This window comes from Scyliorhinus canicula, chromosome 6, assembly GCF_902713615.1.
Source record: "Scyliorhinus canicula chromosome 6, sScyCan1.1, whole genome shotgun sequence".
NCBI lineage: Eukaryota > Metazoa > Chordata > Chondrichthyes > Carcharhiniformes > Scyliorhinidae > Scyliorhinus > Scyliorhinus canicula.
This window is the reverse complement of record NC_052151.1, coordinates 86,781,682-86,805,217: the sequence shown is the minus strand read 5'-3', so window position 1 is coordinate 86,805,217 and position 23,536 is coordinate 86,781,682. Positions and strand designations below refer to the sequence as shown.

The 23,536-nt window shown below is 45.2% G+C and overlaps 1 protein-coding gene across 2 annotated transcripts in view; it reads left to right on the top strand.

The window, feature by feature from the left end:
- Positions 1-23,536, top strand: part of dse (dermatan sulfate epimerase) — a 102,361-nt gene that overhangs the window by 53,679 nt on the left and 25,146 nt on the right. For both annotated transcript variants that reach the window (XM_038799635.1, XM_038799636.1), the window contains one exon: positions 11,009-11,262. In XM_038799635.1, the coding sequence (XP_038655563.1) occupies positions 11,009-11,262 (254 nt within the window). The remainder of the gene's footprint in view (positions 1-11,008; positions 11,263-23,536) is intronic.

The window sequence follows — 23,536 nt, the reverse complement described above, 5'->3', positions numbered from 1 at the left end:
AACATCGAGAAGGACAAGGGCAGCAGATGCATGGGGACATCACCACCTGCAAGTTTCCCTCTAAGCCACTCACCATCCTGACTTTGAAATGTATCACCATTCCTTCACTAACGAACCCCCCCCCAACACCATTGTGGATGGACCTGCGCCACATAGACACAGCAGTTGGTTCAAAAAGTAGCTCACCGCCACCTTCTCAAGGGCAATTAGGGATGGGTAACAAATACTGACCTGTACAGCGATACCCACATCCCGTGAATGAATTTTTTAATAGTGGTTTCAGTATTCTTAACAGTTAGTTGGAAGAAATTGCTGCTCATCCAGTGCTGGGTGTCAGATAAACAATCTGATAATTTGATAGGGTAGGAGGAATCAAGAGAGTTGGTAGTGAGGTAGAGCTGGGTTTTGCCAGTGAATCTGTGATAACTAACACTGCTTTTGATGATGTTGCCGTAATGTAACATTGTAGATGCCAAAAAGGTGGTAGCCAAGGACGATTCTTGGGGAACACCAGAGGTAGCTGTATATGATCAGCAAAAGAAGCCATTGCAAGTGCCTGCAATCAGATAGATAAGAAGCAGGCAAATGCAGTTGCACCCAGTTGAATGGCAGTGGAGAAACGTTGGAGGTGTGATTAACTGTGTCAGACTTCAGGCAGGCCAAAAAGGACAAGGAGGGATACATTTTCCTTAATCACAGTCACACAGTATGTCACTTGTGACGTGTATTGTATTAGTAAATGGTTGACAGCTTTCCTTGTTTTGATTCACATATAAAAAGGGTGGCTAAGGCCTGTGCAACAGTGACCCAATGAGGGCTGGGTGTGGGGGGAAGAATTGGAACGGAGCAATGTTCAGTAAATAATTTGCTCACATCATTCAAAAATGTGCAATGTCACCTTGGAAAAATGGTTGGCAGCACGGTTCTTCTTTATTGCCAAATTCAGAGCGCAACAATGATATAAGTTGCGCTAAAGGCCATCATTGCATAGGTTCATGACGTATTTTAACAAAGCAGTGTACAACTCTTCTACGCATTTCTGCCCCCTTCCAAAATAAATGCAGTTTTCCAAAGAAACCTTTCGAAACTGATTTGAATGCTTTTTTTCACAACCCAAATGAAGAGCTAATTAGAACAGAGCAAATTGAATTATGGGTTAAGATAAGCTTTATGCTTTCCAGACATTGTGACAGCAGAATTAATTTGATCCAGCTGTTAAAACAAAGCAGATATTAAGGTATTGTTCAAGTAATTCAGAACCTGGTATTTTGCCACTTTAAAATCAGATTAAATTCCTTTTACATTGTCGGAAACATTTCTTGGTGTTTATCTTTAGTAAAATCAATGAAACCCTCTGTCTAAGCTAATACTGTAACATTACACTGGTACACATCAGCAAAGATGGTTCAAGTTGAAGGTAACTGTGCCCACGGTTCCACAATTCCCGACATGAGTCCCAAATGGCATGTTGACTTCCTGATAACAGGGTAAAGAACATCACTAAATGGGCACAGACTGTTTTGAAGTCAGGGAAGTTGGGGGGGGGGGGGGACAACCAATAATTAGGATTCATGTGAGAATCAGTGCTATAGGGAGGAAAAGGGTGAGGTGCTGCAGTTAGAGTTTCAGGATTTAGGGAGGAAGTTTTGAAACAAAACTAGGCTTACTCCCAGTATCAAGTACAAGTGAGTGGGATAAACGGGCGGCACGGTGGCGCACTGGTTAGCACTGCTGCCTCACGGCGCCGAGGACCCGGGTTTGATCCCGGCCCTGGGTCACTGTCCGTGTGGAGTTTGCACATTCCCCCTGTGTCTGCATGGATCTCACCCCCACAACCTAAAGATGTGCTGGTTAGGTGGATTGGCCATGCTAAATTGCCCCTTAATTGGAATTTGTTTTAAAAATAGTGAGTTGAGATAGTGCAGGATGGAGGGTTTCAGATTCCTTTGGCATTTGGATGAGATCTGGCACAGGTGCAACTTTTTAGGGTTTATGGTTGCAGCTCAACAGAGCTGGGATCGATGACCTTGTTCAAAGGTTATTCAGTGCAGCGGGTGAGAGTGAAAACTAATTTGGGAATGGGATGCTAACAGGATGAAACATTAGGGAGGATCCCAGAGAATTCCAAGAGGCAAATAGGAAGGAACTGACAGGGAGGAAATGCAAACCAGTTTTAGTAGGTTTATCGCGCATGTATGTGAACACATGAGGCATGGTAAATAAGGTAGTTAAACTGCAGGCACAAGCAGCCGCATGGGCTCTCATATAGTGATAATAGCAGAGAGCCAGGTCAAAGAAAAGAATGATAGGGAATTTAATATTGTTGGCCACAAGGTATTCAGGAGGGATGAGGATGAAAAAAGGTGGCCTGGCAACATTGATCAACCAAACTATTTTAGCATTGGAGATGGATGATGTAGTTGAGGAGTCAAAGGCAATCTATTTGGTTAGAATTAAGGAACAACCGAGGAACTGTTGAGTTGCTGGGTGTATACCACAGGCAACTAAATAGGAAGGAAATTGTGAAGTTAAGTTTACAGGTAGATTACATCAAGTTGCAAGAACTATGGATCAGGAGAATGGAGAATAATATTCTGCCTGTTAAAGCCAGCAGGATGACTTCCGGTCCTGCCGATGCCCCCCCCCCCCCCCCCCCCCCCCCCCCCCACCCCCACCCCCACCCGTATCCTTCTTACTAAAAGGGACAGTAATATGCTTAGGAAGACACAATGCCACAGTGGTTAGCGCTACTGTCACACAGTGCCAGGGACTCGGGTTGAATTTTGGCCTTGCGTGACTGTCTGTGGAGTTTTCACTTTTTCCCTTGTCTGCGTGCCTTGTTTTCCCCCCACAGTCCAAAGATGAGCAGGTTAGGTGGGATTACAGGGATAAGGCGGAGTGTGGACCTGGGTAGGGTGCTAGAGGGTTGGTGCAACTTGATGGGTAGAATGGCCTCCGTCTGCACTGTAGGGATTCTATGATTCTATGCTCAACAATCAACTTAATTTATTTCTGACAGTCATTAATCTAAAACACCCTCACCAACCATACAGAATATTGAGATTTACCTGGTGTCTAAAATTTACTCTGTGCAGATTTAGTGAGAAATAGGAAAGGTGGTTTCACTACACCTCAGGATTTCTTCTCCTTTTTCTTCAATCTCTAACTAAGCAAAACATAGCATTTTGGTTTACTGTCCTCTTCAAATGCAACCCATGCCTCATATTTTACAACTACCCATTTGTTTCAAAACGTTTGCCATTAGGAAATGAGATGCCTCAGTCATACACTTTTAACACCAGAGTGTTACTACTTATTTATTGCGTCCCCCTCCTCAAAACCATCCTTTGATGTAAACCATCTTCTGATGTATGGAGTCATCACAACCCCTGCTGCGATAAAAGCCTGTGTTCCAGAAGCTTCTCTTATCAGCGGTTTTGAGATGGGCTTTTGAAAATGCGATTTAAAGAAATCTGTTCCACATTATATTTTGTCTCTCTTAAAACAAAAGTAATGAAAAACATATTGATATTCTTGCAATGGGGAAAGAATGGGGGGGGTGGGGGTTAAATATACAGTTTTACCAAAGGCCTCGTGCAGGCACAGTGGGCTCAAAGGCCTCCTCCGAGTTGAATTATTTTACAATTCTATGATGGTTGTCGTCTGTTTATTTAGGTTTTTAAATTATCTTTTAAAATAGTCAGCTCAGTTCTTTCTAATAAATTTGGGTCTGCTGCAGATGCTTTTGTGGGTTAATTGAGCATCAACTTAACTTTACAGAGTTGATGCACACTGTATTTAAAAAGGCATAATCCATCAACTGTAACAATGCACACCTCTTGGCACATGAACTGGATATTGTCTTTCACACATGCCCTTATTTATATATGCTTATTAAACCTTTCAGTAAGTGTACTGTTTAAAGGTCGTTGAGATTAGACCGGAAAAAGCAATTGAGATATTCTATTTCGCATCAGCGAGTGAAAGTACAGAGCAGCAATTCTGATCAGATGCAATTAACTCAATCAGTGTAAAACCTAGCAACGTAACTACAGCCACGGCACAGAAGTTGACCATTCGGTCCACCATGTCTGTGCTGACTGAGGAAGAGTTACCAGTTTAATACCACCTTCCTGCCCTTGGTCTGTAGCCCTGTAGTTTATAGCACCTCAAGTGACTATCCAAATGCATTTCTTAATAGGATAGGATTTCTGCCTCTATCACCCTTTCAGACGGAGAATTTCAGACACTTACCATCCTCTGGGTAAAAAAATTACTCCTTTTTAGTAGTCACAGAGGAGCACGGAAGGGAAAGTCAAATGAATGTTTTATTACAAAAGTAAAGTCTATACAAGTAACAGTCCCCCCTGTCAGGCCTACACTGCAGCTCAGCTCCTGCCTCAGCCAGCATTTAAGGTGCTGAGTTAACTATCCCACTGGTGGGCCTCTGCTCTGCAGTGGGGGAGCTCGTTCTCCACAGGTCTCATGGAGAGGTTAATCAGGTCATCCCTGTGGGGGTTATAACATCCATCCCACCCAACTCCCCAAATCTGTAAGACCCTCCGAAGAAGATAGAGCAGGAGAACTTTGCCCGTGACTGCACTTACAGTGGCTGCGGGGATGGGTCGGATCACGTATAGTGTGTCTGGGAACACTGTTTCCTTGATGACTCCCTGGGAGGTACTACCCTGGTGATTGATCCTTGGCCAGATCGATGTTGGGAGCATCAGCTGTCTGGGTCTCCGTTTCCGAGTCGGAGTCTACCACCTCTCGCATATCGGTATGGGCAGCACGGTAGCATAGTGGTTAGCACAAATGCCTCACAGCTCCAGGGTCCCAGGTTCGAATCCCGGCTTGGGTCACTGTCTGTGCGGAGTCTGCACGTTCTCCCCGTGTGTGCGTGGGTTTCCTCCGGGTGCTCCGGTTTCCTCCCACAGTCCAAAGATGTGCAGGTTAGGTGAATTGGCCAGGCTAAATTGCCCTCAAGGTCCAAATTGCCCTTAATGTTAGGTGTGGTTACTGGGTTATGGGGATAGGGTGGAGGTATGGGCTTGGGTAGGGTGCTCATTCCAAGAGCCGGTGCAGACTCGATGGACCGAATGGCCTCCTTTGCCACTGTAAATTCTATGAAATATCGGTGTCGGAACCCCCACAGGATGATGGGGGTGACTGGTGGGGCGTGGTCAACGTTGGTCCCCTGCTCCTGAGGTGGCCCAGGTGCTTCTGCACTGTCTGTTTTCACACGCCTTCACCTGATACAAAACTGGTCTGGTCTGTCCGGAGCACTGTCCCTGGAATCCATTGGGCACCTTCCCCAAAGTTTTGGACATAAATTGCATCCCCTGGTTTGAAGCTCCTGCTCTGCGTCCATTTGCCTTCGCTTTGCCTATGCAGGTCCTGAACATGTTGTACTTTCTCATCAATACTGGGGAATGCGAGACTGAGGCGGGTCCTGAGCCTCGGTTCCATCAACAATTTTGCTGGTGCTACGCTGGTCGCTGAATGCGGCGTGTTCCCATAGTGGAACAAAAATCTTTCAAGTCGCATTTACACGGACCTCGTGGTCTGTTTCGTCATCCTTCTCTTGAAGGTCTGTACCGCTCGCTCGGCCAGCCCGAGGAAGGCTGATACCGGGCCATGCGGATCTGTCGTAGCCCTTTTGTCTTCATAAAATGATCAAACTTGTCGCTGGTGAAGGGGGTGCCATTGTCTGTGACCAGTACCTGCAGAATGCTGTTAGTGCTGTAGGAGAGCCAGAGCCTGTCAACTGTACCTTCGGCATGGTGGACGACATCGATAGACTTCCAGCCATTCCCATGGATGTAGCAGGGCGGCAGTTGGGAGTTTCTGCTGTTCTTGGCATGCAGTACACTGTTGGGTCAGTCGTTCACTTGTGCCATCCAGGCCTGGCCACCACACATAAATACAGGCTAGCTTCTTATTTTCGACTCCACTTGGTGTCCCTTGTGCAGATCCTGAAGGTTGGCATCTCTGCCCGGTTTGGGACCATGATGCGAGATCCCCACAGAAGGATGCAGTTTTCCACACTGAACACCTGCATTTTGGTTTCAAAGGCCTGTAGTTCCTCAGGAAGTTTCTCTTGCTGGCTCCTGTGTAAGACAATATGGTGGACTCTCGCCAATGCGGAGTCTTTTTGCATCCAGTCACGTATCTGGGCAGTGCTGACTGGCAAGGTGTCCATAAAGTTAAGTGTCAAAACGACTTTCTTGGTGGAGACGAGAGGCACATCCGCAGTGGGAGCCTGCTCAACGGGTCTGTATTTGTATTTTGTGTGCCTGGGAAATGCTCAAAGGTATACTCATACGCTGCGAGTAACAGGCGCATCGCTGAGTCCGGGCAGACAATGTTGGCTGGATCACCTTGTCTTCTTTAAAAATCCTGAACAATGTCTTATGATCCATCACAATGGGGAATCGACACCCGTAAACCTACTAATGCAATTTCTTCACCTCGAGTATGACGGCCAACCTTTCCTTTTCTATCTGGGCAGCACAGTAGCATAGTGGTTAGCACAGTTGCTTCACATCTCCAGGGTCCCAGGTTCGATTCCCGGTTTGGGTCACTGTCTGTGCAGAGACTGCACATTCTCCCCGTGTCTGCGTGGGTTTCCTCCGGGTGCTCCGGTTTCCTCCCACAGTCCAAAGATGTGCAGGTTAGGTGAATTGGCCATGCTAAATTGCCCTTAATGTCCAAAAAATGTTAAGTGGGGGTTACTGGGTTACGGGGATATGGTAGCTACATGGGCTTCAGTAGGTGCTCTTTGCAAGGGCTGATGCAGACTCGATGGGCCGAATGGCCTCCTTCTGCACTTTAAATTCTATGTACTGGCGGTAATTGTGCTCCACTACAGCAATGTCCTAGACACGAATGCCATCAGCCTTTCTCTTCCGTCAGCCATGCAGTGGGACAATACAGCTCCAATTCTTTAAGGCGAGGCACCGCATGTCACCAACAGAGGCTTGGAGGGGTCGTAATATGTCAATAATCCGTACAACATTAGCTGCTGCTTCACCCTGGGAAAAACGTCCTCCTGAGGTTGTCTCCTCGCCCATTCTTGGTCCTTCTTCAGCAATGCATGCAATGGGGCGAGGATGGTCACTAGGCCAGGAATAAATTTCCAGTAATAGTTGACGAGTACAAAGACTGACTGTAACTCTGTTTCGTTTTCCGGAGTGGGGACTTACTTTATTGCCTGCACCTTCTGAACCCTATGTGGTCCGTCCAGATCCACACAATACCCCAAGTATGTAAATTCCCTAATGTAGAAAACACACTTTCCCTCTTGAGGCAGATCCCTGTCTCAGAAAACCGCCGGAGAACTTCCCCCAGGTTGCTCAAGTGCTCCTTGTCCGTGGCTCCAGTGACCAGGACGATGTCCAAGTAGATCGCTACATGTAGTAGCCCCCTCAGGATGTTCTCCATAATGCGTTGGAAAATTGCGCAGGCCGACGACACTCCAAACGGCAGTCTTGTGTACTCGTAGGGGCCCTGTGGGTACCAAGAACAAAGAACAAAGAAAAGTACAGCACAGGAACAGGCCATTCGGCATTCCAAGCCTGTGCCGACCATGCTGCCCGTCGAAACTAAAATCTTCAACACTTTCTGGGTCCGTATCCCTCTATTCCCATCCTATTCATGTATTTGTCCAGATGACCCTTAAATGTCACTATCGTCCCTCCTTCCACCATTTCCTCCGGCAGCGAGTTCCGGGCACCGGACGATCAACTTACAATAATCGGCTTACAGTGTTATCAGATTTTAGTACCGGGACTACTGCCGCTGGCCAATTAGCAAACCATACCAGTTGGATGATCCTGAGGCCTTCCAGTCTGCTGAGTTCATCCTCAACCTTCGGCAGCAGTGCATAGGAAACCAGGCGGGCCCAGAAATACTTAGGCTGGACCTCAGGATCCACATCTAATTTGGCCACAGCTCCCTTAATTTTCCCCGGGCCTTCCTGGAAGACTTCAGGGTACTTCCCCAATATTTTGTGAAGTGCTCCAACACCCATCCAGAAGATCTGTTGCCAGTCCAGCCTGAGGCATTGTAGCTAGTCACGGCCCAGCAGACTCAGTCCGGAGCCCTTCACTATTTTTAATGGCAACTTAATGGCCTGCTATCCATAAGTTACTGGTCATGCCCGCTATGGCTAGAGGTCCCCCGTATAGGTCGCTGGCCTTGCCTCAATGTCCCGCAAACACAACTGTTGAACTCCAGTACTGATTCTCTCCAAAGTCTGCCTCCCAATTACTGAAACTGTGGTGTCCGTGTCCAACTCCACCTCTAATCGGTGGCTGTTCACCTGCACAGTAATCCTGATGTGGGCAAGTCATGGCGCAGCAATGCAACTCAATTGCATTTTTTCCTTGTCATCAGATTGTTCTAAGTGGAGGTTCCGGGCTCTGGGCTGGTGTCTCCCTCGGATAGGGCAGCAGGTTTGCGATTTCGCCAGCCACAAGTGCCGCACCTCCTTGGATCATGCTTCATTGAGTCAGGGGAGATGTCCTATCTGGCTGTAGCGGCCCTTGTCCAATGGGCCTGGTCCCAGCAGCGTTTGGGCCAGGGCAGGGTTCTGGAGTTCCTAGATTCCCTTATGCACATTCTCCCATGAGATGGCGATCTTGGCTGCCTTATCTAGGTCCAGCAACAGTTCAGCTAGCAATTTCCACTGTGTTACAAAATTATTTACTCCACATACAAGGCAGTCTCTTAGAATCTCGGGTAGTCAGAAAACTCTGGCAATTTGCACAATCGTGCCAAAAACTCGGTAAAGGACACCTTGGGGTCCCTCGGCCGTATTAAATCGGTACCTCTATCTGTAAACTGATGGTTTGGTGTTGCAATGTTTTCCCACGAGCATCACTCGCTCTTTGAATGCCTTGGAGTCTGGAGCCGCAGTGTACATAAGGCTCATTATGATGCTGAAAGTGGGGGCCCCACAAATGGTCAGAAGAATTACCAATCTTTGATCATCCCCAACGATAGCGTTTGCCTTGAAAAATAACGCATAAGCTCCGCATACTGAGTCCAGTCCTCTACACCCACTTGAATGCATAGAGTCTGCTAAAGAGCAGCATTTTCAAAATGGTGCAAACCTTATTCCCTTGTAAAGGGAGGTGGCTGTATGACAAATGGTTAGGAGCGCCAACTGTAATTCTGTTTTATCCTCATCGCCAATTTAGTAGTTACAGAGGAGTTTGGAAAGGAGAGTCAAATGAATGTAAAGTATATACACGTACAGTCCCAGTTCCTGCCAGGACTACTCTGCAGCTTGGCTCCTACCTGGGCCAGCTCTTAAGGTCCTCAGTTAACTATCCCGCTGATAGAAAACAACATAGCCTTTCTTTATACTTTTTCATAACTACAATTCTCCAATCCTGGCAACACCCTCATAAATCTCCACTGCACTCTTAATGCAATCAAATCCTTTTTATAATGCATTGACCAAAACTGAAGGCAGTATGCTAGTTGTGTCCTATACAGTTCAAACATAATTTTCCTATTCTTATATTCAGTTCCTCAGCCAATAAAGAAAAATATCCTATATGCATTCTTCACCACCTTGTCAACCTCTCCTGCTACCATCAGGCATCTGTGAACATGCACTCCATGGTTCCTCTTGTAACTTGTTTTTATACGATAATACAAAATGATGATTGTACTGCGCATCCCCATATTGGTGAGTTGTGTTGCTTGACTTGAACAAAATTACTTTCAACTACTCTGACTCTGTGTGTTTCGCTCATGATTTTATCATCCTCTATTCACCAATAGAGGAGAGGATAACCCCAGCCTTGTGCTTCCCAAAACAAGTGGTATGAGGTAATTATTGATTATGGAGACAGGCTGGCAAATTGCCACATATTTTCAGTCTTTCATGAAGGAACTTCAATAGACAGATAGATTATTAGCATCTGAACTACCTTTCAGTGTTTATTAAAATTGAGTGAAACCCCACAGCTAAGTATAAAAATCCTTACTGTGGGGAAATGGACAGAAACTCACTATGAGGATGTAGAGGAAACGATGTTCTGGGTTGATATCAGCTTGGACTGTTCCAATTGAGCATTTCTGCTCCATAATATGTTTATGTTGTAACCTTCCTGGATCCTATTGGGGAGGCACAATTGGTTACCCCTTGGAGAATATGCTTTTTATTAAACAGTCAATAATACCTTTAAACAAAAGATACAAAGAAACAACTGAACAGTACACATCACAGTAACCATGAATCAACAAGAAAAAGGCACCGTGCCACACACGGGCAGTTCGAGTCATTCCTTCCCTCTCTTCCCAGCTGGCAGCTCTCAGCAGCAGACTCTCAAGGCATTACCTGAAACCTCTTACGCAAACTCTGTATCAATCAGTATATGTGTTCACCCATGCCTGAATGGGGGAAGAGGATACATCATAAAAATGCAAGAGGTGTACTAGAAAGGTCAGGTACCTTTCTAACATATTCTTCCATCAGTCTAACGTGGATGAGCCTAAATATTGATTGATGTCATAGAGTTTGGGTAAGAGAATATTCTCAACTGTCATTCCAAGTGACGTGGAAAGAACAGTCAAAATTGCATATTTCGCAATTTTTCATTTTTACTATTTTCACTGAAAAGAAGTTTGTTTGTAAAAAATTACAAATTTTCCATTCTTTTTCCACCCTTTTCCTTCAATGTTCCCTCCTGATTCATCCGCTAAAACAATAACTCGGAAGCTACAACATGGTATTTTAGGCAGTGGGGAAGACAAACCTGGAAGATTTGAGGAATCTGAAGTTGTGAGTCGCTCCTGTGGTGTCGGACTGAATATTTACAATTATCCTGAATTGTCACATTGTGGACAAGATATCCCAAAGCTTACTTTTGACCGAGCTGTGAAGAGCAGTAGCTAACAATGGCTTTTTTATATATTAAAGTAAACAAGCAGCTTTAAAGTGCTTGGCATTTGTATGTTTCAATGTACTGATGACAGTTTTCCTCCTCCAAAGGCTGGTGAAAGATGCTCCGTGGGATGAGGTTCCACTGGCTCACTCACTGGTGAGTTTTGCCACTGCATATGACTTCTTGTATGAACAACTGAACAAAACTCAGCAGGAGTCATATCTGGAGGTCATCGCTGATGCCTCTCGCTACATGTATGAAAAGTCTTACAGCCGAGGATGGGGATTTCAATATCTCCACAACCATCAACCAACCAACTGCGTGGCCTTGTTGACAGGAAGCCTCATTCTCATGAATCAAGGTATGTAATGCTGGTATTTGAAAATGTGGATTTCAGAAAAGTTATAAAGTTTCTTATGCAATCAATAGAAGTAAAAACCTGGAAAGATGCAAAAAGATGCAAAAGAGCTATCCAGCCCATTTTCCGCAGTTAGACCAGGAAGAGAAATTGTGGGACCTGGTGCTTTTCATTTCCAAACTCCCTAATCACCCCCTCCACCCTTAATCCTCCCCCTCACATCCTTCAGGTGGCCAGAGTTGGGAACCATAGTCACAGTGGAGTTGAACTATTTAGATATAGGTTTAGCAAAACTTCTTGGCTTTTGCATTCTATGTCTCTATTTATAAAACCCATTGAAAGCTTAAGTTTCACTATGATATATTTAGTCAGACAATCACACGCAACTTAGTCATTCATATATACACATTTGGGGTGCGGCACGGTGGCACAGTGGTTAGCACTGCTGCCTCACAGCACCAGCGACCTGTGTTCAATTCCAGCCTTGGGTGACTGTCTGTGTGGAGTTTGTATGTTGTCCCCCTGTTTGTGTGGGTTTCCTCTGGGTACTCCGGTTTCCTCCCACAATCCAAAGATGTGCAAGTTAGGTGGATTGGCCATGATAAATGACCAGTGTTCAAAAGGTTAGGTTGGGTTGCTGGGGTGGGGTGGAGGCATGGGCCAAGATAAGGTGCTCTCTTTGAGGGTCAGTACAGAATTGATGGGCTGAATGGCCTCCTTCTGCACTGTGTGGATTCTATGATTTTATGCAACAAGCTCCGCTTCTTTGAACCTAGTCCTGTGCAATATCCAAACATCAGCTCAAGAATAGCTCCTTCCCTGCTACCATCAGACTTTTGAATGGACCTTCCTTGTATTAAGTTGATCTTTTCTCTACATCTTAGTTATGACTGTAACATTACATTCTGTAGTCTCTCCTTCCTTCCCTATGTATGATATGCATTGTCTGTATAGCATGCAAGAAACAACACTTTTCACTGTATACTAATACATGTGACAATAATAAATCAATCAAATCATCATCCAAGAGACTTGAACCTCACAAGAACCAAAACTAACAATTCCAAATACAAATGACAATACCATTAACAGTGACAAATTCTATTGGCGCAAGACTCCTGATTTCACGTGCAAGGTTAAAAATGGCAAAATCTCCCAGTAAATTAGCATCAACAAATTCATCTTCCGTAATCTGCTATTTGTATCCAAACAAGTGGACACGGTTAACATAAAAAATACACTTGACATTGAGGGAGAAATATTTTCTCATTTTAAATTGAAACTAACCATACGAATAGTGCCCAGCACGGAGCATATAATAGGAGAACAAAGTAGTGAATATGCTGTAAATCTTAAATCTAAACAGAAAATGCTGGAAATACTTGGCAGGTCAGGCAGCATCTATGGGGAGAGAAACAGATTCAATGTTTCAGGGCCATGATTTTCACCAGCCCTGGTGAAGGATCACTGACTTCAGTTTCTCTCTGTACAGATGCCGCCAGACGTTCTGAGCATTTCCAACACTTCCTGTTTTTATTGGATCAAAAATAACTTCTTTTGCCAGTCCTCCAAAAAATAATCAGGCTCTTATGAGCCTCTCATTCCCCTTCAGCAAGAAACCCTGCAGCAGTTGCCTAAGATCTGGTTTGGCACAACTCTGTTGGGAGAATTCCGGGAGAGTCCTAAAACGGGATTTGAGCCGGCCGCAAGTCAGTTTTCCATTCACCTGGCCCACTCCAGTTGGCATGATCAGGATCTCACCCAGTTTGTTCTGATTTGCGAGATTAAAGCTGAATGCAATGGCCTTCATTCACCCCCCCCCCCCCCCCCCACCGCTCCGCCCCAGAATGGGAAGTCACATGGATGCGAACCACAATTGGACCCTAAAAGTGGGGACCATGCGTTATGGCCCGTCCTTTGATATCTTCCAAAATGTTTTCACACACTCATGTGGACGCTGGGATGACGTGGGCATAAAAGGGGTCAGGTGTAAGGAGCATGGAAGTTCTCCCAGAGTGCAGACAGATACACAAAACATAAGAGCTGCTGAGTTACTGTAATAAATATATATTGTGGCTAGTTCCTGATCTCCAGTTATTGGAACCCAACACTTCTACATGGTGTCAGGAATTGGCAGAACGGCAGAGGGTCTTTGCTGCATTGACCTGCTCGTTTTTGATGAAAATGTCGCAGATGACTGGATAAAATCCGAAAAAAGAGAGGCATTTCTACTTCGGTGCTGGCCAATTGGACAAATCAAAGAAGATACAGGTGAACACTCTCCTAAATTTAGTGGGCTCCGAGGTGGTTGAGAAATTCGACTCCTCTCTTTCTCAGATGGAGGAAGAGAATCCTGAAGTATTGCTGAAAACTTTTGAGCACATATGCATGCCAGTAAAGAATGTTATACCGGATGGTCACATTCAATACTAAGTTTGATGAGTCGTATTCATATGCTGCAGCTTTAAACATTCTAGCAAAGAATGTGCATTTGACACCCTCACTGAAGAACGTGGAGAGATTGCATTGTGTGTGGGGTCCATAGTGGTTTGTCTGCAAGAGGCTTCTTCGCAAGAAAGATTTAACGCTGGGATCTGCCATCAGCATCTGTACACTGAATGCACAGAAAGAAGCAACAAAGAGTTACGGTAGGAAACAAAGGTTTTCATGCCCTTCCCCAGCAGCGGCCGCGATCACTCAGAGAATAGAACAACAAGTCTGCCATTTGGTAAATGCTGTAACAAGTATGGAAAATGGAATCACCTTGTGAACTACTGCAGATCCAAGTCACAGCAGTCTGCCCATGCCACCAGCCACACAGCAGTCGCTCAGTTCTCCATGTTCCTGAGCACAGAGTAAATGAATTGGAGTGCAATCAAAGTAACTGAGATGTGGAGCCTCCAAACACACTTTACCGTGAGAGCGTTGACATCCTGAAGGAGAAGGGTGAGATTTTCATTACATTAAACATTGTTTGCAGCAACTCAATAAACTAAAAGATCAACACAAAGTGCAACGTCGTTCCCAGGCTGTTCTTGCAGTAAATCAACCCAAATGCTGCACCAAATCCCAATACTCAGGTGGACCTGATGGCATAAGGTGGACAAACTGTCCATGGCATGGCCACTCTTTCACTGCATGCAGGGCAGTTTCCAGTTTCATGTCATTAACCAAAACATAAACCCGCTGTTGGGTTTTTGGGACAGCATCACACAGGGCCTAATCCACATTGGTCCAGATGTACATAGATGCACTAGGGTCCAGAAGTGATAGAATACAAAGACCTATTCACCTGCAAAGCCATTGGGTAGCTACCTGTAATATATCATATGAAGCTGGATGACTCAATTCCATCCATGGTCTATGCTCTGAGAAAAGTACTCCTTGCGATGAAGCAGAAAGTAGTCGATGAGCTGCACCGCATTACAACACTGGGTGACATAGCTCCCGTAGACTAGGCCACAGGTGGATTTCAGCAATGGTGGCTGCAGTTAGGAAAGACAACTCGGTCAGGGTCAGCATTGAGCCAGTTCACCTAAATAAGGCACTGTTCAAATCTCAGCACCCTTTGAAAATGGTTGAACAGATGATAGCTGACATGCCCAATGCCAACGTTTTCAACACCTTGGGTGCGAAGTGTAGGTCTTGGCAAATCCCGCTAGATAAAGAATCCTTGAAACTCACTACACTCATGTTTCCGGTAAGGGGGCAGCACAGTAGCACATTGATTAGCACAGTTGCTTCTCAGCTCCAGAGTCCCAGGTTCGATTCCGAGCTTGGGTCACTGTCTGTGCGGAGTCTGCATGTTCTCCCCGTGTCTCCGAGGGTTTCCTCTGGGTGCTCCAGTTTCCTCCCACAGTCCAAATATGTGCAGGTTAGGTGGATTAGCCATGCTGAATTGCCTTTAGTGTCCAAAAAGGTTGGGTCGGGTTACTGGGGTAGGGTGGAGGTTTATGATTGGGTAGGGTGCTCTTTCCAAGGGCCGGTGCAGACTCGATGGGCTGAATGGCCTCCTTCTGCACTGTAATTTCTATTCTATGAAACATACTGTTTTCTTTGCATGCCCTATGGGATCTCCACTTGCAATGAGGTCTTCAAACGGTCAAGGAGCAACTGTTTGCTCCTTGAACAGGCTGAAAAATTATCGGCAATGACACCCTGATCTGGGGTCGAACAATGCAGGAAAAGAACACAGATCTTTGTTTAATCCTCGACAGAATCAGGGCCATACAGTTAAAACTCAACCCTGCTAAATGCAGATTCAGGGTCAATCAGATTCCCTATGTGGGCCACTAGCTCACAGCTGATAGTGTGAAGCCAGATGCAGACAAGGCAACAGCTATATGATAGATGTCCAATCGCAAGGACAAGCATGCCTTGCAGTGTTTCCTTGGTATGATGAATTATCTTTTCAAGTTCATTCCTTGCTACAGAGAGGTCTCTGGACCTCTTTGTCAGCTCCTCCACTAAGATGCCGAATGGTGTTGGCAGGAACACTTGCATTCAACAAGCTCAAACAGGCACTCTCAGCACCTCCAGTGTTACAACATTTTGACATTCAAGCCCCTGTACTCCTATCAGCAGATACTTCCCAGCACGAATGGCAGGATGGCAGACCAGCAGCCTTTACATCATGGGCCCTCACTGACACTGAGACTCGTTACGTCCAAATCGAGAAGGAACTCCTCGCCCTTTTCCTCGCTTTTCAGAAATTTCATGACTTGAAACTGGTCATCAGCCTCTTCACACTGCTTCTGCATGATTGCAGTGCAAGATGCCCAAGCTGTCATCTGCAAACAAGGTAAGGAGCTGTACGCTGCACCTTGCTGATGATCTTTCCAGAGTCTTCCAACCTACCACTGACCAGGCAGATTGTGTGGAGGATATCATGACCATACAGGTCCTCTCATCTCGACAAATAAAGGAACTGAAGGGTGTCTTACAAGCGGATCTCATCTGCAGGCAACTATACAAAGTCATTATGAAAGGCTGGCCCGAGTCCTCAACGGAGCTTCCCCACAAGCCATGCACATTCTTCTCCTTGCATGTGGAGCCATTTGTACAATATGGGCTGATACTGCGTAGTCAGTGGTTTGTCATCCCCGCCTCTGTGCAGAGGGACTACACCTAGCAGCTCCACCAAGGCCACCAAGGGTTGGAGGCAACCAGGTACAGGGCAAAGGAATCCCTATACTGGCCAACAATGTGGACATGGACTGAGGGGTACCAGGTACGTGCCATGCAATGCAATCAAGCCGCATCAAACCAAAGAACCACCGCACCTACCTAAGGTCCTGGATCTCCCATGGTCGTTCAGATATTTTTTAATGGAGCAGCACTTGGTTTGAGTTGACTCATATTCTGGTTGGTTTGAAACTCCAACCAGACATAAAGAGCAACATGGTTAAATTCCAGCTCAATAGACATTTCGCTACTCACGGCATCCCACAGCGTCTAATGACAGGCCGTGCTTGTCAGTTCATTTCCTGAGAGTTAAGGAACTTTTCACGTATGGGACTTTGAGCACATCACAAGTAGTCCATCATCCAATAGCCTGGCAGAAAGGACAGTGTATTCACCCAAACATCTGCTTGAGAAATGTGCCTGAGGCTAGACAGACTTCTAAGATATAATTCTCAGCTTGCAAAATATGCACAGACAGGTCTGCCATTATCAGCACATCACAATTTCTCTGGGTGCACCAGGATTACAAATTTCCATTGCCAAGTCCTTCTTGCATTGAAAAGCCAAAACAAACTTGAGTGGGGCCCTTATGAATGAAGGGGACAGATGTATTATGATTGAAATGTTCACAAACACTCTACTCTTTAGAACCTGGTCAAATAGAATCCAGACTATCCGCAGACACGACAAATTGGCAGTGATATACAGTCACGCTCCATGGCCAAACAGTCAAGTCGTCTCCTCAGAAGATGCTCAGTCCCTGCATAACCTGAACCATCACCATCAACCAACACCATACCCCATGTATCTAGCCTGCAATTCAGGCCCCCATGCGAATGGAAATGGAGACCCATCCAGAGGCCAACGCATCAAGCCCTGTAGCCTTAGGGTACCACAAGAACATCTGATGCTATTCGCACTGAAGACACCAACCCAAGGGCAACTATTCTGTACATTGTAAATGGTTAAATGTTGTTAGCCCTGTTGAATTTTATATGCGGTCAATAGTTTACACCTTGTGACTGTTCTCCTACATTGTTACACCTCAGTACTACCGGTTGTCCCAAAGCAAATGGGGGAAGGTGTAGATTGGGTGGTCACATGGACATTGGGATGCTGTGGGTATAAAAGAGGTCACAAGTCGGAAGTGTGGGTGTTCTCCCAGAGCGTGGGCAGACATAGAACACGTATGAGTTGCTCGATTGCTGTTAATAAACACCAATTGTTGTTAGCCTCAGTTATTGCAACCCAATACTTTTACACTTACCATCAATATTATGTCCAATTTTAGCATCATCTGCAAACTTCTTAATCATGCTCTCAGCATTTAAGTCTAATTCATTGTCCAAGTTAGGTAGCATCTGTGCAGCGAGAAATGAAAGTGAAATTTTCAGGCCCATGACCTTTATAGCCAGTTCTGATGAAAGATCATCAGCCTGAAATGCTAAATCTACATCCCACGCCATGAATGTTGCGAGATCTGCTGAGTATTTCCAGCACTTGCTGCTTTTTGTTTTAGATTTCCAGCATCCACAGGATTTTGCTTCTTGCTCTTCTGGTCGAATCAGGAGTGGGGATTTTCATTCAGCAAGCATTAAGAGCTATTAGAGCTTTTTGTTTATTCTTCAATTGATTCCACATTTTATTGCATAAGATAATTGTAAATCTTTGGATCAATTACATCCGAGAAATAGACATGAAGTGGGTATAATTGAATAAAAATTCCGCTAACTATTGCTTACACTGGATGCTTTCCAATTTAGTTTCCAACTTCATTTTCTGTTTGGGTCTTCAAGTGTGAGTGTTAGTCTAGTTAGTTTCTCAGTTCCAAAATTCAAATGAGGTCAGTCAGGCAATTTTCTGACATTTGCACTGGAATAGCCCTGAGTCATAAGCCTATCCTTATATAGTAATTATCCAGGGCAACAAAAGGTTGCAACAAGAGGATGTTTCCACTTGTAGGAAAAACTAGAACCAGAGGACACCATCTCAGACTAAAAGGACGATCCTTTAAAACAGATGAGGAGGAATTTCTTCAGTTAGAGGGTGCTGAATCTGTGGAACTCTTTGCCGCAGAAGGCTGTGGAGGCCAAATCAGAGTCTTTTTAAGACCGAGATAGATAGGTACTTGATTAATAAGGGGATCAGGGGTTATGGGGAGAAGGCAGAAAATGGCGATGAGAAACTATCAGCCATAATTGAATGGCGGAGCAGACTTGATGGGCCGAGTAGCCTAATTCTGCTCCTATGTGTTATGGTTGCGTCATTTTAGTGCTTTTAAAGAGGCCTTTAAGACCAACTGTGTATTAAAGCTTTCCTCCCCACTCCCACCCCTGTTTTACCATTTTTCTTCCTCCTCTGTTAGCGTGTTTGGCAAGTAATTCCCTCAAAGTGTCGGAGGACATAACTTTGACAGAAGTGCAGTGGAAACCATGATTCCTCACCATACAGTACTTCTGAGAAACTGACAGTTGAGAGCTGGGCTCAAAATCCAAGGAAATTCTTGGTTCTGCTGTTTTGACACTCCTGTTTTGGGGACATCCTCAACCTTAGTCCAATTGCTTAGGTGTTTTGAGCAAATAGAGGAAGAGCACTGGAGGATACGGTCAGGCAGAGCAAACTGCACCATCAAGGTGACCCTCCAATCTGATCTTACAGGTAGAGGCAAACTACTTGAATTAATAGCAGGAACTTGGTCCTGCAGATACTCTGATTCATCAGGGACATGGCAGTAGAAGTGGAGCATCTACTGTGAGGACATGCTGCCTGTCACAGAAAAGGCCAGCTGCCCACCCAAGATCTGTGCCTTTGAATCCTTTAAGCACATAGCACAGTTGTAGAATGGTGAACAGGGCTATCTGCTTTGTACCAGTATCATCCATCATAGCATTGAATATTTAGCCATGATACAGTAGGCTGCTCTCTCAGACTTGGTTTTGTGGCTGCATAGGTGATAGATTTTTGTGCTGGGTGTGGGAGCAGTACTTCAAGAAAAAAAAAACTGCAAGGAGTTGCTGAGCAGTACTGTTGCATTGCTCTACTTTCTGTCAATTCATTTAAATGATGGAGCATTTGCCACCTATAAGGCATTTCTGTCAAGGTTTCTTTATGTCTGTTCATTTCCATTTCCTGTTTTCAGTGACAGAGGCGAAACAGTAAATTGCTGGCTTGCAATGTTAATTGGACTAACACATTCAAATCTGCCTTTGTTGCACTTAGTTTGATGATACACCATTTGTGGAATCATATTTTTGATCAACTTATATTACCCCAGTATTGAATCGTACTTGCTATTCAACTATCCAATTCCAACGTGATTGACGGTTTATTTGAACAGTGCAGGTTAAGTACAGCAATGCAGCACATTGGCTGCTCAAGCATACTGCTCAAGCATACAGCAGAGAATCATGTGTGATGATCAGTGGACCTCACAGGATTTCCTGTCCCATTGTGGATGCCCCCCCCCCCCCCCCATCTCTGTGCTTGAATTCTTGATGCCTACGTCTGGTGGGTGAAGCTTTTCTTAAGAGCACAAGATTGTGCTATTTGTCCTCAGATGTCACTTCAGAACATGGTCCTTTTCTCTCTCAACCTCACGTCACCATAGACATAGGCATTTTGCTAACGACATGTTTATTGAGGTTGTTAGTAACGTGATTGTGAAACACGGGAACGCTTCCTTAAGATGACAGCTGTGCTACTTGGAAATACATCTTTAACGACACTGTTTCCTTTCCAACCCTCACCGCCAGTGTGAAAATCTGATTAGTGTTAAAACCTGTCTCATGTCATCAGTAAGAGACATAAGATGAGACTTCGTTGAACTTCTCATGTGACTGACTCGTGTGATTTTGTGATCCAATGCTTGCCAAGAGTGCATCTTAGGAAATTGTGGCTAGGCAGCTGTAATTTTTTCCATCTCTAATGATATACCTCAACCCCCTGAGCATGCAAAATATAAAGCTTTCAAATCCTTTAAACGACTCTGGCAAAGTTTCAGAACAACAATAATTATTTATGTGAAACAGAGATGTAATAAACTTTTGTGTAAAATTAAAATGTTTGAAATCAGTTGCCAGTAAATGTTTTGGAGCATTGACTTATTACATAATGCCTTAAACACAGCAACCTGAGAAGTAGGAGGAGGAAAAGGCCATATGTTCATGGGGCCCCCTCAGACATTCAGTAAGATCACAGTTGAACTTTTGTATATCTGCTCACAAAATCCCTTATCCGCGATCGACACCATGTCCAATCTCCAGCGGAGTCACTGAGAGCGGCTTGACTCCAACATCAAGTCCACAAAATGCAGATCACGATCCAATATCACGATTGGCAAGTACCCCACCCACCACACCAGGGAGAAATGGCCTTCCCACCACGAAGAAGCGAATCTGGGAGTAAACCCAATGGGATGTGGGAAGAAAAAAATCACCTCATCCCTCGGAAACTTAAGTCTCTATGGGGCTGCCACCCCCGTCTGTTCCATGAACACCAATAACTCCTTCGCCACCCCAGATGGACTCAGAGACTTGGGACTCTACCTATCCAAACTAGGATCTGAAACACAATTGAAGCCCCCCACTCCCCCCTCCCCCATAATTAACCACATTAAATCAAGGTCTGGGATAGAAGCCATGACCTTATTAATAAATGCCATGTCACCCCAGTTAGGTGCATGCACATTAACCAATACCCGCCAGCGACCCGCTGATCGGTGGCACAGTAGTTAAGACTGCTGCCTCACAGCTCCAGGGACTCAGGTTCAATTCCGGCTTCGGGAGACTGCGTGGAGTTTTCATTTTCTCCCCGTGTCCGCTTGGGTTTCCTCCGGGTGCTCTGGTTTCCACCCAGAGTCCAAAGAAGTGCAGGTCAGGTGGATTGGTCATGCTAAATTGCCCCTCAATGTCCAAAAGGTTAGGTCGGCTACGGGAATAGGGTGGAGGCATGGGCTTAAGTAGGGTACTCTTTCCAAGGGCCGGTGCAGACTCGATGGTCCGAATGCCATCCTTCTACACTCTAGGGATTCTATGATTATGTACCTGCCACCTGAGTCTGCTAATATATTAATAAAGAAAAAGTTACCCTCTTATTAATCAATACAGCGGTGGGTTGACGCGCCTTACAATCAAAACCCGAGTTATATACCTGTCCCACCCAACCCTTCCGCAGCCTTGTTTGATCTTTGATCTTCAGATGGGTCTCCTGGGAAAACCTCATCTGCCTTCAAACTCTTCAGGTGCGCAAACAGCCAAGACTTTTTTACTGGTCCCCCCTCGCTGGGTCACTCATATTCAACCCCCTCACATTTCATCTAATCAACCAGACAGGGGGCCTCTGACTGTGCCCCCCCCCCAACCGAAGATCAGCCATATCCACGCACTGAGGTAATCCAGCATTGCCCCAACTTGCGTCACCTCCAGGCCCATCCAAGATGGCTGCCACATCCCCATCAAGCCAGTCCAAACACAAAGCCCTTTCATTTTGGTTTGATCCAATTTCTATTAATAACCCCACAGAAAACTTGATATTGGGTAAATTCAGAGAGTTAGTTTATTTCCATACACAAACATGAGAGGAAGAAGGCAGCAATGCTTCCTTTTCACTCATACAATAAAAGAGAGGGATAGAGAAAAAAAGATGTACAGGGAAAAGACCACAGAGTAAAGAATTATTATTTCACGTGAGTTAAGAGTCCAGAATCAAAATGTAATGGTATATTACTTCACACAGATCGGCAGCCTAAAAACGTCCTGGATAATAGAAGCGACGTCTGTGATGAGATAGGCAGGCAGAGATGAATTTGTCCTTTAGGCAGTGATATAGGAGTTAAGGAGTGCCAGTAGAAATGATGTAGATGGGGCCAGGTATTCAACCTGGACAAGGCCCCTTTCTATGCTGCTGCTTGGTAGGTGAAAGATAGCAGACTGATTTATAACACAGCAAGACACTAAAACTGGTCCTCCCAGCTAAGGGAGCGGGTCGGGGTCATATCACATGACACCCACCACTCTATTTTAGCTTTGACAAAGGGTGTATATTTCTTTGTCTGGGTTCCTGTCATTGTTAATGTTCAAACCATTAAGAATTTGTAAGAAATATTGCAGGGTCCTTTCTCCTAGCAAATGACTGGACTCCAGTGACCAGGTCAAGCTTAGGAAATGTAGATGGCTTTTATATATTTCCATTTGAATTTGGCCTAGTCCACAGGGTTTGCAGCAGGAGGCCATTCAGCCCTTAGAGCCTCCTACACCAATAATTATGATCATGGCTAATCATCAAGTTCAATACCCTGATCCCGCCTTCCCCAATATCTCTTGGTCCCTTTAGCCCCAAGAGCTATATCTAATTCCTTCTTGAAATTACACAATGTTTTGGCCTCAACTGAATAAAATCCTAACCGGTTTAGTCTCTTCCCATATGACAGTCCCGCCATCCCAGGAATCAGCCTGGTAAACCTTCGCTGCATTCCCTCCACATATTAGCCTCTTTTCAGAGATGAGGAGCAAACTCTTTTGGTACTGCCAGATTAGTTCCTATTGTTTGAAAACATGGCTTCAGTCATTTGAAACGGTCATTGTCCAGTTCTAGAATTTTAGGAATTAGCCATGTTTATTCAAAAAAAAATAGTGTGAAGCCTTATCCCTGCTACTCCAGCTTCACTCAACTCTCCACTGTCTGAACAGTCACACATCACAGGGCAATTCTCACTCTTCAGCAGTTAAGCACGTTGCTGATGATCAGTTCACCTGTACTTTCCAAAAGAATTGTTTGCTGGACAGACTTATTTATTGCCATGACTACCTGTATAGTCCAATGCTCCAGCTCTGCTGGCTGGACAGCTGGTTCCTGACACGGAGTGATGCCAACAGCTGTCGTTCAATTCCCGTACCGGCTGAACGACCTTCATAGGCCCCGCCTTCTCAACCTTGTCCCTCGCCTCAGGTGTGGTACCCTCAGGTTAAACACCACCAGTCAGCTCTCTCTCTCAAAGGAGAGCAGCCTATTGTCCTCTGGGACTCTGGCAACTTTCAATCCAATGCTCCTTCTAGAGCTATTTGATGATAGGGGCATGGGTTATGGCTGAAGATTA